This window comes from Babjeviella inositovora, assembly GCF_001661335.1.
Source record: "Babjeviella inositovora NRRL Y-12698 unplaced genomic scaffold BABINscaffold_14, whole genome shotgun sequence".
Lineage (NCBI taxonomy): Eukaryota > Fungi > Ascomycota > Pichiomycetes > Serinales > Babjeviella > Babjeviella inositovora.
The window spans coordinates 144,352-158,929 of record NW_017566851.1 but is presented as its reverse complement, the minus strand read 5'-3'; the positions used below and the strand labels follow the sequence as shown (position 1 = coordinate 158,929).

Sequence of the window (14,578 nt, the reverse complement as noted above, 5' to 3'; positions counted from 1 at the left end):
GCTGTTTTGCAGCTGTTGGAAGGTAGATTGACGATGTCTTGCTCCCTGGATTAAGTCGACCACCTATATAGAATGTATAGTGAATCAACATTGCATTCTTCAACGGACTTGTACAGTTACCGTCTACTAACTGCTTTTTAGCATTTTCATTTTCATTTTCATTTTTTTTACAGTTTGCCAACACTCTCGTGCCACATCTCTCCCTTTGAAATAAATTGGAGTGCCTGTATATGGTTCGTATTTTGGTGCAAACAAGATTAACACGGCAATTACTCAGCTTCTCAATGTGTGTGACTCTTCTTACATACTTGGCCTCGGTCAAGATAGTAAGCTGACTCCTTAGATATTGATGCTTGCTCCATTTCAAGGCCGGAAATTTCTTCCTCGTCTCGCGTACTTTTTTTGTAGACCAGATTTGGTAGAATCTTCTATCGGTTTGCAGTTGATTAAAGCGAATGCTATGAAGCAGCGCCAGGATGTAGAATCTGAGCATTGACCTTTGGCGTAGAGACATGCTCTGACTCTCAGGGTTATCACAGAATTATCCCATATACCTCTACATTCAGCTACTCGGAATGGCTCAAATAAAACCTTAGCCATCATGGGGTATATTTCAAATGAAAAGGCCAAAAGATACTCCGTCTAGTCGTACTGTTCCCAGAACCGGCTTTTCTTCATCACTTCTAGGGAAACCTCCTTGGTGACAACCTTACCCTCCGGTGTCAAGTCTAAATATTTAACATTCTTCATCCCCACGGTGTCAATATAGTTCAACACCACTTTGTAATTTAAACCCACCTGGGACACCGCGTGGGCATCGTCCGAGAGACAGAAGTGGCCACCAGCGTCGATAATAGCCCTGGTAATATCTTCCTGTGGATACGGAGTGGCCCAGCCCTTTCTAATGGCAGAAGCGTTAAACTCCACCAAACCTCCGTAAAACACAATGAAATCAATGTTTCTCAACACGGCTTCCCACACGTCTGGCCAATCTCTCTCGAGACTGATATCTTTGAGCAATTTCTCAGTTTCGGTGTCAAACTCTTCGCCTGGAGTAAGCAAGCGGATCAAGTCAAAGTGGCCCACCACTTCCGGTTTTAATCTGACCAAGATCTCGTACTGCAAGTCGAAGTAGGCCTTGTAGAGCTTTCTGGTGGACCCCCCATTGGCCGCCCTCGCCTCCTTCCACATCTTCAAGTCAAAGTCGATAGGGATGCTGGAGACGTAGTGTACAGACCCGACAACCATATCCACTGGGTACTGCTCACGCAACTTCTGGGCATATTCCACGTGCTCCAAGTCGATCCCTTCTACTTCGAACCCCACTAAGAACTTTGTGGGGGAAGAGAGCGATCGGGTTCTTATAGCCTGGGAATGCTTGTGGAAGTTGGCATAATTTTCTGCAAGGTTCCGGATCGTATAGTTCTTCTCTTCTTCTTCCGGATACAAGTGCTTGCTGTGGAGCCTTGGCATGTGTTCAGTGAGACAGTAGGTGTGGAAACCCATGGCAGTGGCCTTGGTGGTGATTGACTCAAGCGTGTCGGTGGCATGAGAGACATAGTCTCCGCTATGGGAGTGGTGGGAGTGCATTGAGCTAGAAAAGGGTCTGAAACCGTGGTTATGGTCTGGGTATACACAGTTTTAGTCGTGAATGTCTGGGATAAACATGAAATACCTCGGGTGAACAAGGCCGTGGAGCAGGGCTTAACTGCAGGTTGATTTGAGGCTAACGCGTTAAGCGTTGGTTATTGCCAATGGAAGAAAGTATCAAAAAGGAGTTAAATTTTGGTGTAAGACGCAAGGGGAAATATGTCCATTGTGTCAACAAACGGAGTAGCAACTATAAAGTGATTTTGCTCAAACAAAATTAACCAGCCAAAGCCAGCAAAGAGGCCGATACCACAACATTCGGTAGAGCCATAGTCGGTGCGTACAGTTGGCCACTTTTTAAATCGCACGTAAACCAAAGTGATGAGAGATGAGTATTCTAGGCGTACAAAATTCTTTCCCCTCTCTTGCATCCTCTATAGAAATTGCAATTCGAATAAGCTCCCGTTGATACACCATTAAGTCTACAACATCCCCCTAAAGGTTACTCCTCTTCATTAGATACCTGCTTATTCCAGGCGGCATTGTATCTTTCCATCACTTTCTCCGGTTCTCGCAACTTATCCCTGCATGCTTTCTCAAATGGTTTCAACGTCAGGTATTCTGAAAGCCATATGTGGCGAAGGACCCGGATCACCTGTCCCCTGATGGCATCCACGTCCAAGACGAGTCCCTGGGCTCGGAGTTTTGCTAGATACTCTATCGCCTTCCATGGCTCAGAAGGAAAGCATCTGACCCCCCAGATGACAAACCGCCGTTGAAAATCTACCCCCAACACTCTTTGCACCGGGCGCCGGGCGTGTGATTCGCTGGTGTGGAGGTTTTCGGTGCGTAATTCAGCAACAAGCCAACTGGAGATTTTGTAAGTCATATCCATGTCTGATTGGTAGCCCACAAGACGGAGGAGTTTCTGCCAGAGGTACGGCTCGATCCTGGATGAGGTTTTGTGGATGCAAAGGCAGATCAGGACGAGCTCAAGCACGTCCACTTTGCAGTTTTGGTGGTCGTTGAGAATGTGTTCGATGACTTTGGTCACCTCTATGGGAGATACGCCGGAGACACCGGTCTCCAGTAAAACCTCTAGCCTGGCAAAGACCTTATCATAACAAGAAAACTCGAGGAACGCTGTTGCGAGTAATAAGACTGTCTTTTCCAGAATCAAATCCGGGTGGTTATCGACATACTCTTCGATGGAGGTAACATGGTGGGTAGACTTAGCCTTGGTTGCGCCTTCTATCATCCCTGCCAAAACTTCGTTTGTAACCTTTTTATTGAATTTTCGATCGGATTTTCGGTTATTTTCACAATATTGCGACGGCAGGCCACAGATGTCCCTCGTCATGGCGAGGGCAGTGTCCAAATGGCCCGTGGCGCACATATCAAGGATGGCGAGCTTATAGTAGGTGGCTGTTTTGGGGAAGCCCTGCTGGAGGTAGAGACTGGTGTTCTTACTAAACGCTGCTTTTCCAACCGACCGAAGGCATCGTTGGAGCAAGGCGTTGGGGTTGGCAGTAATGTCTATATGTTTTTCGGCTATTCCGTCTATCACGCTTAGGGGAACCTTGGGGGAGTGGAAGTACACAAACGACCAACAGTCGTGGCTCAGGAGGTAGGGGTGGGTCTGAAAGAGGCGTAGCACCGCTTTGAAGTGCTTCGGCTGACTTGTGGCGAGCATTGATGCGGTTAGAATAATGTTTTGCACGGTCTTGGGCACCATCCAGGCTAAAGCGGTATGGGTCTTTATTCCACGAAGCAAGGCGTTGAAGCCAATCCTGTCTCGGTTGCGGCGCATCGAGTTGACTACTTTGTTGAGAACAAAATTTTTGTTGGAGTCTAGGGGGAGATCGCCGCTTGCGATGAGGTGCGTTTGCCAGGAACAGAGAAGCTCCGAGTCTGAGACGTTGTCATAGAGAAACTCTAAGAATCTGGTGTGAGGGGCACTGAATCCGTCTGCTGAAACGTCCAAGGTGGCGTGGATTCGAAGCAACGCGGGAATACTCTCGGTATTACGGTTGATAAGGGCGAGCTGAACGAGCTTTAGCCAGGAGTCGGGCTTGTGCACGGGGTAAAGCATTGAATGTGCGGTAAAGGCGTCTTCAAACCGGGAATTGCACCACAAGAGACCCACCGTATTCTCGTAGAAACCAGTAACCCTGGGGGATCCTTTTGCATGGAGAAAGATGTAAAAGGATTGGAGTTTGGATAACGCGCGTGGGTCGGCCATGGCCACTAGGCAGCTTTCAGCCCAGAACGCGGGTGATATAGGGGTGGGATACCTTCCACCGGGGTGTCATTTACCACGATTGTGTTCCAGAGCCGCGTCACCTCCGGGCTGGCAGTGGGTGGGAGATTGAGGATGTCCCGGATAACGTCAAACTGTATGGGGGTGTTGTATAACGAGACGATCTTAAGAGGATCACTGAGGCGAAGTCTGTCGTATAATTCTCCAGACATGGGGCTTGGAGGGCACGTGATTTCATCTTGGTTATAATTGAACTTTCGAGCCTCCTCTGAAGGCTGGACTTGCTTTTGAAAGACGAGAGATGCTCGATCAGGATGTTGATCCCTCTTGACAGGTGAGATAGCACCAATTTCTCTGCTTACCCTCCCAGGGGGTTCCTTTTTGGGGCAGAATACATGTTTTTGGATTATATCTCTTGTGATACCTCCTACCTCCCTTTGTGTACCTTTTCGTCGTGGGAGCATTGCACTGACATCAACACGTTTGGCATGGGGATCGGCTCTGAAGCTATCTACAGATGGTCTTTCTACCGTCTTGGCTCCACAGACAAAATTCTCAGGCGTAATTGTGCCATGCAAAGATCTGAGAATAGCAGTATTTGAGAAACAACGTTGGAGAGTACCATGGTATAGGTTTAGGAATGCGGCTCTGTTTGTGATATGGGGTTTACCGGCATAGCTGTGCACTGAATGTCGAGAAAGTCTGAGCATAACACGGGCATTATAGATGTCACTTGGGCCTCTGTGGTATGCCTTTTACTTATGGAATCCTTGGGTTGGAGGGTGATTACAGATCTTAGGTAGCGAGGGTGATAGAGAACTGAAAAATTCTTGGTGAAAAATTGTTACCTGCACCAGCGACACTAGATCCAAATTATCGAAGTGCTGACCATGCATGCGGAATCGTAAATCCATAGTCAGAAGTTTATGCCTAGTTATCCGATTTTTTTTTATAGACCAGTTAACCGAATGGAATGAATAACTAATCCCGATTCATCATATATTAGAGCTTCCAATACTTGCACCTTGTACTTTGACTTGACATTGTGAGAATTCATGCACTGAACTTAAAACCTCTTTCCTGCCTCGATGTATAGATCTTGAACAGGTTTAATATAACAATAATTTTTTGCCCAATGCTTAAGCCCATTTATGATAGCAGTAGACCTTTTTCCACCGTAATCGCATCTACCTATTAGCTTGCTCTTATTACGAACAAGCCGGCACAAGGACCTTACAGAACCTCCAGCTGTCACATGTGTCTCCATGCAGGCTCACGTTGCTTTTTTAGGGCTTGCGCAGATTACCGCCATTTATCGATATCCACGCCATATATCCACGTCTCCTTTCCAGCACCCACCGACTCTCGTCCAAAACTACAGCCCTTCTATTATCATCAACTCAGCACCTTGATGACATCCCACGCGGTGGACATTCCGATCACGGACTTGGACGATGACAACGATTACCTTCGCCCCGCACTGATGTCGGACTTTGACGACGACTACTCCATCCCCACGCGCGAATTCACCAACTTGCCGCCCCAGTCGGGGAAAACTTCCAGCTTTTTTGACAAAATCCGGTCGATTTTGACGCGAAAGAGCGTTCAAGCGCTGCCGGAGTACTACGAGCTTCAACATACGTCGCAGTTCGCCACGTCAGGCTCGGAGAGTGAGCACGATTCGGCGGTGGACCATGGACAAAAGGTGGGCAAGCTCCGGCCCGACCGCATTCTCATGCTCATTTTCGCGAGCTTTCTCTTTCTCATTTTTGTGTTTGCGTTTGTGTCTAAGCGGAATACTGAGGGATATTCGAAACCGATATTGTGGAACGGGACGACAGAATACTATCCCACGACAATTATGATCTCGCTTGACGGTTTCCATCCGCACTATATCAACTCCGAGACGACGCCTCATCTTCACAAAATGATGGCGAATGGGTACGGGACGCCGTACATGGTCCCGTCCTTTCCCTCCTCTACGTTCCCCAACCACTGGACGATGGTCACGGGGCTCTACCCCGCGGAACACGGTATTGTGGGAAACACGTTCTGGGATGCCGCCAACCACAGACAGTTTGTGAATACGAAGGCGAAGTTGTCGCTTCCTGAATACTGGTGGGGCGGCCAGCCCATCTGGCAGACAGCCAGCTATCAGGGCGTGGAGCTGGCCGTGCACATGTGGCCTGGGAGCGAGGTCCGCTTCAAGAACGGAAACCCGATGATTGTGGATCAGTACAACGGAAGTGAGGTGTTATCTCGAAAGGTGGACCGAATGCTAGGCTGGTTGGACCTTGACATCAGCAAGCGGCCAGAGTTGATCTTGGGCTATGCGCCAACAATTGACACCTTGGGACACAAATACGGAGTTTCTGGAGAGCAGCTCAAAGAGGGCTTGACCTACGTTGATACGTTTATTGGCGCCATGGTTGCGGGGATCGAGCTGCGGAACTTGACTGGCATTGTGAATTTGATTGTGGTTTCCGACCACGGGATGGCGCCCACTAGCAATGACCGCTTGGTGTATTTAGACGACATCGTGGATACCACAAAGATTGAGCACACTGACGGCTGGCCCCTCTATGGGTTGAGACCGTACCTGAAATACACCGTGGATGAGGTTTACCAGGAGTTACAGTCAAACGTGAAGGGGGATTCACATTACAAGGTGTATTTGCGGGAGGAAATGCCTGCGGAGTGGAATTTTGGAAACGTCCACCGGTACGAGGAGCGAATCGCCCCTGTGTGGGTGGTTCCGGACGTGGGTTACGCCATCACAAATCATTCCATCATGGAATCTCAGGGAAACAACTACCATCCGAGTGGAATCCATGGGTACAACAACACGGAGGTGTTGATGCGGGCACTCTTCCTCGCCCAGGGACCGTATTTCAAAGAAAAGATGGGCAGTCCCCAGATGGTCAAGCCGTTCGCAAATACCGAAATCTACAACGTCATCTGCGATACGCTTAACTTAGTGCCGCTGCCAAATAACGGAACCACCGCCAGGGTGTTTAGCCATGGAAACGCATTGGGTGACTGGCAAGACGATAGAGCTTACCCAGATGTGGCGTTTGCCATGGACTCAGTGGTGGGCAACGCCACGTATGATATCTTGTGGGGGAAAGCAAAGGGTTCTAAGGCTGACAACACCGACACAAAGACCGAGAAGAAACCTGCGATGGAGTCATCATCTTTTGAGCCGGATACAACGCTTTCAAGTGTGTTAAGGTCTAGTCTGACCAGTTCCAAGGCTACATTAACTTCTAGTCCAGTTTCTAGCCCGTCTACGTCTTCCCCTGCAAAGGGCGGATTTTTAGAGCACTTAGGAGAGTTATGGGACGATGTGGAGGGGTTTTTTGGAGACGTTTTTGGGAACAATGCGAAAGATGACAGCGATGCCACCAAGGATAAGACGGAAAAAGTCAGCCATGTCATTGAGGATAGTGTGGACAAATTTAACGATGCCATTGAGGATGGTGTGGAGGCAATCGGAGAAGCGTCGAAGAAGTTGGGACATAAATTTAAGGAGGGCTTTGATAAACTAAAGGGCGATGATTAATGGATCCAAGTATTGACTTCTCTATCCCTTGAGTTAAAAATGTCCACTGGGTGTAATTATAAGTAATTTTCGATATGGTTTATATAAAACTGTCTACGTAGGTCTTTGGAAGGTTTCATTTGACTAATTATATGTATGTTTTTTTATCGCCGATGATACCACATATAGTTACGGCTGCCCGTAGCCTGTACGCACCTTCGCTCATAACCACACCAACCTGAACCGCTGTTTGGTTAAATACCAGTTGATCTGGCTCTGGCTCACATTTTATACAAATCCACCTGCTTAGCCTAATAGATATGTTTCGCCTCACCAACTCTATCTGCAGAAACACTGTTTCCTTTGTAAGGTTGCAATCCACCGTTGCCTACGAACAGCTCTTGGCTTCCTTCAAGAGCGACTTGAAAAAGGCCATGATTGCCAAGGATGGCCCAAAGTAAGTATCTCGTGCCTCCTATCGTATTATATAGACACTAACCTTTAGGAAAACCGCCATTAGGAATGTCATGGCTGTTGTCAAGAACAAAGAGTTGGAAAAAATGGGCAAAGAGAACAACGAGTTTGCCGCCTTTGACATCCTTAGCAAGATCGCCCAGCAGAGACGTGACTCTATCCAGCAGTACAGCGACGCTTCCAGAACCGACTTGGCGGAGGCTGAGGAGTACGAGTTGACCGTTGTGCAAGAGTACTTGGCCTCGTTGCCAGTTATGTCCAAGGCAGAGATCTCCACCAAGGTTACTGAATTGATCAACCGCTTGAAGGAGAAGGCTGGCGAAAACAAAGTCCAGATGAAGGATGTCATGCAAGCGGTGAATTGGAAAACCCTCCCAGCCGAGTGGAAGGCCTCTCCGGTAGCCGTCAAGGCTATCATGGCCCAGCTCCACCGCGAGTTGTGCTAATCTAGCAGCTCAGCACTGTATATAGACGTCTACTAGAAGGTAACATGTATGAAATAAAGGTGAGATAGGAGAAAAAGCGGAAAAGAATAGAATCTGGTGTAAAAGGGTATTTGTTATTTTAGCAAGGAAGCTTCCGGACGCATCACTAAGATATATGGAAAACTAAGCAAGCTCCAACCGTTGCCAACGTCTTTTAGCTAAAGGATTATGGGGTACCAGTTGGGATAATGCAAAAGTCCAAGTAAATCATAGTTATGTATCGTGGGGGTAACCGTGAGAGGTGGAAGAATGTATGTGTTCTGTTCGTATAAAACCAAGGATGGTCAGGAAACAATTCCCATTGGATATCCCATGTCGCCATGTGGTAAAAGTTGTCGGTGATATCCAATGTGCTTTGAAAATCTTGAGGCACTTATACCCGCATTTGTGGCGCGCTGCATCTCTGAGGCTTTATGGTCCCAAGCCGTACTAATTGGAATAAAAGTAGCTGGAGAAAACAAACTGCGCGCTTGAAGCACTAACACCTCGTCATTGCTGTTACATTAATATGCGTGTGCCCAAGGGCTTTCTCGGAGTCTGCAACAAGAAATTCATACGGGAAATGCAAGCGCTTGTCGTAGTCTTTGGATTGTTGATGCATCTAACCAAGGCCGAGCTTCCTCCTCCTACCAATCTACCCATTTCTCTGAGCTCTCAAGGGGCTTCCTTTATCCCTGTGGACAGGATTTTAACGAAATTCCATGCAATTACCCAAGGAACCACCACCCTCTCGGTAGATACTTTGAAACCGGTACCGACTGTTCAAACTAAAATACCAGTGTACCCCCTTTCGCTCAGAGAATTTCTACCTTTGAATCCACAGAAGAGTCGGAATCAGCACGAAAATGTCTCTTTCAAGAGGTACCTACGGCCGCAGGTGTGGATTGGGCTGAGGTATCGGAGTGTCTGTGATAAAGTCAAAGGGGCCGGGGGATTCTATAGCCCTGTATTAAAGGAGGTTAAGCCGCCTGTTCGGTTTAATGCGACACGAGTGTTTTCTCCCTTTGGAAGGATCCCCTCTCAGGTGGAGCTGATAGCCGGACCGCGGCCCTTGGAGTAGACCTGACTAAGCTGCCTGTTTGTGAAATCGGCATCTCATCTGAGGAATCGTATTTATAAACTAAACTGAAATTAAAATCCCTCAGTCGTATTAAACATATCTTGTTCACCTTGATTTAGTGCCCGAAAGATAAAAACGATATCCTCGAAATTTGTAGCGACGTCGCTTAGTCTGATCCTATCACTGGCTATCGGTATGTTGCTAGATATAACGGGGTATATTGACAGTGATTTTAGTTATTTCTGAGAAGGCACCCATTGCCGTCGAGTTATTGTATATTTTCTTGGCTGTTGAGATGCATTGTCCAGATATGAAACGACCGCTTTGCAGTGTTGCCCTAGGGCCAGGCCTATGGACCTGCAGTCTTTTGGGTCATTGTAAGAGCAGAAGGATACGGTTTTAACTTTGCGCAAGCTTACGTTGCCGTCTCTTTCTCAGGTCTCATCTAACTGATACTATGCTGCCGTAGGTCGTCAGAGAGAAGCTGGTTAGGTTATCTACATGCATCGCTAAATGAGCATCCGCTATGGAGTCATCATTCCGGGAGCGTCTTTCAAGAGGGCTGAGGATAGGAGTATTGCCCATAGCTCACTTCTATCATTATTTGTAATGTTGCGTGTATGCTACGCCAAATCATTCATGCCCACAAGTATCTGTTTACACGCTGTTTCGAATCTCTCCTCCCGTGGTTAGGTACGTGCGTCCATTGAGAACGCTACAGCCAATCCCGTTTACTTGATTAAACGCTTCCCACACAATTTTGATATAAAACCACGCAGAGTAAATGCAATAACTATATCCCTCTTATGTCACATCACACCTACTCAATTTAAATATAATACGGGATGCCCGTGGAAGCCATGGGCAGCTCTTGAGTCGTGTTGGACACCCCTAATTAGCGTACGCTTTTCGCGACAATCCTGACATCCACTTTTTTCGTTTTCCGTAACATGAAGGAAGATTTTTCTGAAAGCAAACCACGCCGTTTCTCCTTCAGCAACGCAACTAAGCAATCAATCACGCACAATGGTTGAAGTAAGTACAGTCAGTCTACCCCCCATTGAAAGCAATGCTAACACTTCCAGGTCAAACGTACAGTCAGAGTCACCACGGAACAGCACGTGAGAGAAGACATTCCACAACAGCAGGAGGGGTTCCCGATGAGAGAATGGTCCATCACCGTGTCGATGCTAGATCTGAACGGCAAGGAGATTCCTGCCACCATTTTCGACAAGGTCACCTACCACTTACATCCCACCTTTGTCAACCCAACCAGGGCGTTCAAGGAGCCGCCGTTCAGAATCACAGAGGAGGGCTGGGGTGAGTTCGACATGATGATCTCGTTCCACTTTGTGGGCAAGGGCGAACGCAAGTTAAGCCACGACTTGAACTTCTTGAAGGAGAAGTACACCGTCGACCACGTCATCTCCATCCCAACCAAGAATCCCGTCTTGAACAAGCTTCTCTTGGAGAGCGGCCCGGTGCCAGGCTTCAACCCGGACGAGGCCGCCTTGGGTGACAAGAGAAAGGGCGAGATTGCGGCGCCTGCCAAGACCAAGAAATCCAAGACCGCCGCTGTGAAGGGAAACGTCGACTTGGAAAAGTTGGCCAACGGTTTGACCCGTTTAGGCGAGGACGACTTGATTGTGGTGGTGCAAATGGTCACGGATAACAAGACCGCGGACATGAATATCAAAAACGATGTGGATGAGGGTGAGTTTACGATGGATTTGTACACGTTGCCGGACTCGTTGTTGAAGAGTTTATGGGACTATGTTGAAAAACATGCTAAATAAGAGTTTGTATGAGCGCTTGCGCAATTAATGTTTGTTTATTGATGAGTGAAGAGCGTTTCAGGGTCATTGTGATTTCTAGGGATGGGTTAGGATAGGAATCAGGAAAACGCTAGGCATACGGAGCATAAGGGTATTCGGAGGGGGTGCTCCGGGAGGGAGTCCACGGAAGGATTCACCTAAAATTAATCAGTATAATATGTATGCCCTAAAATTATGTCACCCATCGTCCTTAACAGTGCGACGCTTCACGTTAATTTTAGTACTGGGATTTACATCCCCCTTCATCTATCATTTATATACAATCCCTATGCAAAAAACTTTGCGTACTTCTGTTTCTCCTTGTTCTTCTTATTCGTCACCAATGCCTCGGCGTTCTGGTACTCCCGTTCGATTAACGCATCACCTGGAAGCAACTCATTAGCCTTACGCAAGCTCTTGACAGCGTCTTCCACCTTTCCCAACTTAACTTGCGCAGCACCGCCGCGAAAATAGGCTTTGGCCAACTCGGCTGGCGTGGTGGTCAAGATCGCTGGATATTCGTGGTTCAACTCGATGAGGAGCGTCGCGTAGTCGTACGCCGTTTGATAGTCCTGTAGCTGAGTGCAGACCAACGACAAGTTGAGATACAACTTCTTCTTCATCACCAAGTACTTAGCGTTCCACTCAGGCTGGTCTTCACCGGGAATAAACTCGTTCACGTAGCGCAACGCTTTCTTGTACTTGAAAAATGCCTGCTGGGTCTGTTTCTGCTTGAACAATTGGGTTCCCGCTTCCTTGATGATTTCTGCGGCTTGGTAGACCGATTCGCTCGAGTCGGGGTTAATCGTCTCGTCGTCGTCGGGGTACTCCTCGTATATGTCCCCGGCGAGGGTCAGGTTGCTGCAGTTGTACACAGGGAGCGCGTCTCCCTCCCGCCAGTCGCCACAGTCGGTGATAACTACACGTTCTTCCCAGTTAGGGAGGTTGGTCTGAAACGTGCGGACCCTTTCCATGTCTCTCACAACAGACTTTCCGTGGCAAACCTGTCCGAAAACTGTGTGCTTCCCCGTCAAGTGAGGCGCCGGGTAGGTGGTGATGAAGAACTGAGACTTATTGTGGTTAACGTCCCCATCGTTCGCCATAGCCACCAAGAACGAGCGATCGATTGCCTGGGTCAAGTTTTCGCTCTCAAAGTTCTCTCCGCTTCGGAAAACGGACTCGCCGCCCATCCCCGCGTATTTGTTCTCGAGGTACTGTTCCTGCGTCGTCACCTCGCGAAGATCCGCAAGGTTCACATCGCCACCCTGACACATGAAGTTTTTGATCACACGGTGGAAGTACGTGTTCTTGTACGTGAGCGGCCCGCCCGAAACGAGCGATGTGTGGTCTCCGCGGCAAATGTGCTGAAAGTTGGCGACGGTGTTTGGCGCGAGCTGCTCGAAGAGCTCAATTACCACACGTCCAAGCGGCAGGTCGCCGATCTGGATATCGAGAAACACCTTCGGGTGGATTTCTTCGAGCTTTAAAGACATTGGGAGGGTGCGTGTATGTGTCGAGGGAAGATCAGACATCCGTAGAGAAATCATCTCATCGGATATCGAGTTGTGCGTATTGTAGAACTTTCAGCACACGTGATATAGCCATTAGCCTGCATATATTCATCCCACGTGACCTCTTCAACATGAACCACAAGTCAAAGTTAAACGGAGTTTGGGCCGGCCACCGCTTCTTTTCCTCACCACATGTTCAGACACCGACTCCCATCTTTCACACGCGGTTACTCCGCGGTGGCGTACACCGACTTACTCAAGAGCGCAAAGCTCAACTGCTCGGAGCTTCTCTCGAAGCACGACCGTTCGTCGTTTGTGCTTGCGCACTACGTGCCCGAGCCCGCGCGCGACTGTTTCCTCGCGTTGCGCGCATTCAACCTCGAAATCCAGAAAATCAACAACGGGGGTAGCAACTCCAAATCGGTGGCCTCACGTGCCAGTAACCAGCTCTCCAACACGCTCGGCTTCACCACTGCCGACATCAAGCTCAAGTTCTGGAGTGATCTCCTCGACCGGATCTTCCAAGATCCACACAACGACAAGGACTCGATTGGTGAACCGATTGCGATTCTTATCCGCGACTGTCTCAGAGAAGAGTTGCCTCTAGACATCTCACACTTCCAGACATTCTTGCAGACAAAGAAACACAACTTGCGCTCCAACGGGTTCAAAACGACGGATGAAATCTGTTCCTACGGCGAGGGAACCACGTCCCAACTCAATTACTTGTTACAGGCTGCGTTGCTAGCGCCGCATATCTCGCCATCGGCCATCCACTTGCTTGAGTACTCGACGGGGTTGCAGAGCAAGCTCTCGGACATTGCAGCCCATTTGGGCCAGGCCACAGCGATTGGTAGCATGATCATCGGGACCGGCTACTACGCTGCCATGCGCAACCAGGTCACCTTGCCCGTGGACGCGATGACCCAGAGCGACTTGTCCCAGGAGCACGTGCTCAGGTTGTTCCAGGGTCACTTAACGAAGGAGAAACAGCCAGAAGACTATGTTTCAGTGCGGGAAAAGTTGAAGGAGGTGGTGTACCAGACCGCGATTATCGCTAATGACCATTTACTCACGGCCAACACCAAATTGGCCGATGTCAAGGAGGAGATCAGGGCGATTGTGGAGGAGAATAAGGGCGACAAAGTGTTACAGAACGGGTGGAAAAGATGGAGCGGCGGTATTCCTGACGCGTTGTATCTGCCGTTCATGATCGGCATTCCCACCAAGTTGTACTTGGAGAGGTTGGAGAAGCAGGGCTTTGATTTGTTGAGCCCGAAGCTCCAGACCAAGGAGTGGAAGTTGGCGTGGAGAAGTTACCGAAACTATGCCAAGAGAGTTATTTAAGCGAGTGCTATGTCCCGAGCTAAGAACGAAGACTAGCAAGTCTGGAGATTAGTTTACATGTATATAGTCAAATACGGGTGTATATCTGAGGCTTTGTAGGGCCAGGTCATATTCGTGCTCCAAGAGATCCATCGTGGTATAGGATATCTCTGGAGACGGGGGGCGGTGAGCTACGAATCCAGGTGTCATAAGACAGGGTTAGATTATTCTCAGTCATTTAATTACAAGTATACATGTATATTGAGGGATAAATTCTCAAGGGAAAGTATAAGCAGTATCATTTACTATTTCTACACATACTCGCTGGTTGAAAATTATGCCTGAAAGGAAAGTTTAAAGTACCATGGCCGTAAGTTTCGATGGTTTATTTTTACCTCTACGTTTTAACGTTGGAAAAATATCATTCTCAAAAGCTCCATACCAAAAGGACGGTGCTGGTAAAATGGTACATGTGCCTTCGCCCGTACTCCCCTCTGCTCCGTGCCGGTCATCCTGC

At 48.4% G+C, this 14,578-nt stretch overlaps 7 protein-coding genes across 7 annotated transcripts; 4 read left to right on the top strand and 3 right to left on the bottom strand.

Annotated features, from left to right (window-relative positions):
• Positions 1–642: 642 nt before the first annotated feature.
• Positions 643–1,590, bottom strand: BABINDRAFT_41297 (histidinol-phosphatase; the record flags this gene model as incomplete). The annotated part of the gene is made up of 1 exon (XM_019132019.1): positions 643–1,590. One exon carries the CDS (start codon positions 1,588–1,590, stop codon positions 643–645), a length of 948 nt encoding a protein of 315 aa, XP_018982960.1.
• A 502-nt stretch (positions 1,591–2,092) lies between these two features.
• BABINDRAFT_182524 (uncharacterized protein) lies at positions 2,093–4,764 on the bottom strand (the record flags this gene model as incomplete). The annotated part of the gene is made up of 3 exons (XM_019131167.1): positions 2,093–3,837; positions 3,885–4,535; positions 4,740–4,764. 3 exons carry the CDS (start codon positions 4,762–4,764, stop codon positions 2,093–2,095), a joined length of 2,421 nt encoding a protein of 806 aa, XP_018982959.1.
• Positions 4,765–5,183: 419 nt separating this feature from the next.
• BABINDRAFT_15332 (nucleotide diphosphatase/phosphodiesterase) lies at positions 5,184–8,399 on the top strand. The gene is made up of 4 exons (XM_019127250.1): positions 5,184–7,071; positions 7,126–7,360; positions 7,741–7,848; positions 7,897–8,399. Exons 1-4 carry the CDS (start codon positions 5,262–5,264, stop codon positions 8,309–8,311), a joined length of 2,568 nt encoding a protein of 855 aa, XP_018982958.1. The 5' UTR covers positions 5,184–5,261; the 3' UTR covers positions 8,312–8,399.
• Positions 8,400–8,790: 391 nt separating this feature from the next.
• Positions 8,791–9,550, top strand: BABINDRAFT_163347 (uncharacterized protein). Its single transcript, XM_019129858.1, has one exon. It carries the CDS (start codon positions 8,859–8,861, stop codon positions 9,408–9,410), a length of 552 nt encoding a protein of 183 aa, XP_018982957.1. The 5' UTR covers positions 8,791–8,858; the 3' UTR covers positions 9,411–9,550.
• A 942-nt stretch (positions 9,551–10,492) lies between these two features.
• On the top strand, positions 10,493–11,206 carry TAF14 (TATA-binding protein-associated factor; the record flags this gene model as incomplete). Its single annotated transcript, XM_019132016.1, has 1 exon — positions 10,493–11,206. A coding segment is annotated over one exon (714 nt), but the record flags the coding sequence as incomplete, so codon positions are not given.
• A 305-nt stretch (positions 11,207–11,511) lies between these two features.
• Positions 11,512–12,717, bottom strand: BABINDRAFT_40969 (peptidylprolyl isomerase; the record flags this gene model as incomplete). The annotated part of the gene is made up of 1 exon (XM_019132001.1): positions 11,512–12,717. One exon carries the CDS (start codon positions 12,715–12,717, stop codon positions 11,512–11,514), a length of 1,206 nt encoding a protein of 401 aa, XP_018982955.1.
• A 210-nt stretch (positions 12,718–12,927) lies between these two features.
• On the top strand, positions 12,928–14,082 carry BABINDRAFT_41058 (uncharacterized protein; the record flags this gene model as incomplete). Its single annotated transcript, XM_019132004.1, has 1 exon — positions 12,928–14,082. One exon carries the CDS (start codon positions 12,928–12,930, stop codon positions 14,080–14,082), a length of 1,155 nt encoding a protein of 384 aa, XP_018982954.1.
• Positions 14,083–14,578: the final 496 nt, after the last annotated feature.